This window comes from Nothobranchius furzeri, chromosome 8 (assembly GCF_043380555.1).
Source record: "Nothobranchius furzeri strain GRZ-AD chromosome 8, NfurGRZ-RIMD1, whole genome shotgun sequence".
In the NCBI taxonomy this organism is placed as follows: domain Eukaryota; kingdom Metazoa; phylum Chordata; class Actinopteri; order Cyprinodontiformes; family Nothobranchiidae; genus Nothobranchius; species Nothobranchius furzeri.
This window is the reverse complement of record NC_091748.1, coordinates 52,223,504-52,225,975: the sequence shown is the minus strand read 5'-3', so window position 1 is coordinate 52,225,975 and position 2,472 is coordinate 52,223,504. Positions and strand designations below refer to the sequence as shown.

At 42.1% G+C, this 2,472-nt stretch overlaps 1 protein-coding gene across 2 annotated transcripts; it reads left to right on the top strand.

The window, feature by feature from the left end:
* The first annotated feature begins 750 nt into the window (after positions 1-750).
* Positions 751-2,060, top strand: org (oogenesis-related gene). Of its 2 annotated transcripts, XM_015977271.3 has the most exons (6): positions 754-910; positions 984-1,055; positions 1,122-1,341; positions 1,492-1,649; positions 1,790-1,894; positions 1,960-2,060. In XM_015977271.3, the coding sequence occupies exons 1-6, from the start codon at positions 845-847 to the stop codon at positions 2,002-2,004; spliced, it is 666 nt and encodes a 221-aa protein (XP_015832757.3). In that variant the 5' UTR covers positions 754-844; the 3' UTR covers positions 2,005-2,060. The 2 variants fall into 2 exon arrangements, with proteins under 2 accessions (XP_054585970.2, XP_015832757.3); XM_054729995.2 differs by lacking the exon at positions 984-1,055 and having other exon boundaries at positions 751-910.
* The last annotated feature ends 412 nt before the right edge of the window (positions 2,061-2,472 follow it).

Genomic DNA, 2,472 nt, shown 5'->3' with positions numbered 1-2,472 from the left:
TTTCTCCTGTCCGTAATGTCCCTTCTTGATGTAATTGTGGCTAGGAGGCGCTATAAACCCAATACATGAGTGAGAGTGTCATATATCTGAAGTGCTCATTGTGGACAGTAGGGATGTTATTGTAGATATCTGAAATGTTAATTCTTACTAGGAACAATAGAGTTATTTATATATGGACTGCATATCCAGTCTGCTTAACAAATGTTAAGAACGCCAGCGTAGGTTTTTATGGATTTTGAGATATCACATTGAATTCCTACTAGTGCAGTTGTTATTATGGATATTCTAATTATAATTTCTACCAGTTACAAATTGCTGTTGATATCTTCATTTGCAATTTTGACTAGTAAGAATAGAATTAGTACAAGGAAAAATTATATTATTGCTATACAAAATATATAGGGGCCAATGAGAAACCAGATTGTTGATTACATATTAAAATGGCTTGCCACAGAGGTAACATGAGCTAAATTTTTGTTCAATTATTATGGTTTTCTTCAGTTTTAGCAAGCAGCAGAACTTAATAAAACATTTTTATTGTAAAAGTAATTGGGAAATAAAACTGTGGTTTCTATCATACCAACAGCAGCATTCATTTTTAATCTGCATCAACTTCATAATTAGATTTGACTGTCTCCCTGCAGGAGCAGCCTGTGGCTGCTTTTTTCGGAGTTAATTGGCAGACTCCATTGATTGGCTCGCTTTGATTTCACCAGGTGTGTTCCTCTCTGCTAACTGGCCTCACACCTGCAGCGTTTGGTCCCATTTCAGCCTTCAAATCCTCCTGACTGATTCCAAGGGTTTGTTTTGACTGGTAATCCGACAGGTGTTGGCCCACAGCACGATGACTTCTGAGAGCTGCAGAGAGACCATGGAGCAGGAGGAGCAGCAGCAGCCAGAAAGCACAGAGGTGATGGAAAACGAAGCTGTTTTCATGTGTGTGTAAGACCGGTTGTCTTCACTGTTCCTGTGTTTACTTTCAGGGCAGAGTAGTGGCGAGGAGGAGTGTGTTCAGCTCCTTAATGCGTGGTCTACTCTGGCCTTTTAGTGTTCTGGTGTGTAGCTAATTAAACCAGATTAAAGCTGACATAAGCAGACAAACCAACTCAGTTCGGTTACAGGTCAGGGCCTTCCGCAGGCTCTGGGGGGTTCATGGTTTCCAGAAGCTCCCGGAGAGAGACTCCCCCGGCCTTGGGACGTCTAGCCCTGCTCGCCCAAGCCTCACAGCCCGTAAGCAGCTGCGCGGGGTCTCCCGGTTGCTGCTGTTCTTCCTGCCCCATTGGGCGCAGGCCTCCATGGGGTACCCGGTGTTCAGCAGCATCGGCCGTGCCCTGTCCCCAGGTATGGGTCTCACTGCATCCATTCTTTCAGAATAGGCCATGTTTGAGCATAAGTGAGGTTGAAGGAATGCAGTGGTACAGGAAACTGAGCCAACTATAGATGGGGCTCAGACTGACTCTTCGATAATGGCTCCTCACTGTTTCCCAACAGAAGTCAGCATCTCCCCTACCAAGCTGCATGGAAAGGGCAGCAAGAGGAAACAGGATGACTTGGAGGATGAGGATGGTGAAGATGAGCATCCAACGTGGGTGGAGGTGCTTTCTCAGGATTTGTCAGATGAAGGTACAGAGGAAGATCCTGATTATGAGGTTGGTGCTTCAATAGTGTGAATTATTAATCTTTTTATTTTTTTATTAAGGAAGGATGTGAAGGTCCTCGAGTTGTGGTTTGACCATTTTTAGTATCAAAATACATTAAAGTGTACGTTTTTATTTTAATTTATTTCCAGCCCAGTTCGACATCGACTGATAGTGGAGAGTACTCTTCTCACAACAGCACAATTAATGACCTCAATATATCCGATGGACATGTTGTCATTGAGGATGTGAACACGGTAAGCTGAGATGCTGTATTTGAATCGGATGCCATCATTATTTTGACTGCTTCCTTTGTCTCTAGGATGCTGTGGCCCTACCAGCTGAAACCGCTTGCCCTGAAGATTAATATATACATTGTGTGTTTTTTATATGTAGTAATTGAAATAAAACTTTAGAATTTTTTTTCCTTGCTAAGATTTGTCACTAGATGGCAGCGGTGGTCTAATGGTGACCAGCTGATGTAAGTTTACCAGTCTCCTTGAACTGATCACTGCGGTGCTTTTATACCAACTCGACAGCCACATTGATGCGTAGAACTTGTTCATGTATGATATTTTCTTCTGCAGTTGGATATTCAAAGAGAAACTGATCTGGGTTCATTACTGAAGTCTTAATATTGGGTCTGTACAGCTTTGGGTCATCATGCAAACTGAAAGAATACCTGAAAGTTCCGTACTTTTGTGGGTTTAATCACCTGTTCTAGGTTAAAAGTGTAATACAAATATATTCTGAATATTGAAGCACTAATCAAAGTCAAACTAACGCATTTTCAGATTCTCTGGTAGTGTGACACTTGTCTTAAGCATCTTGAATT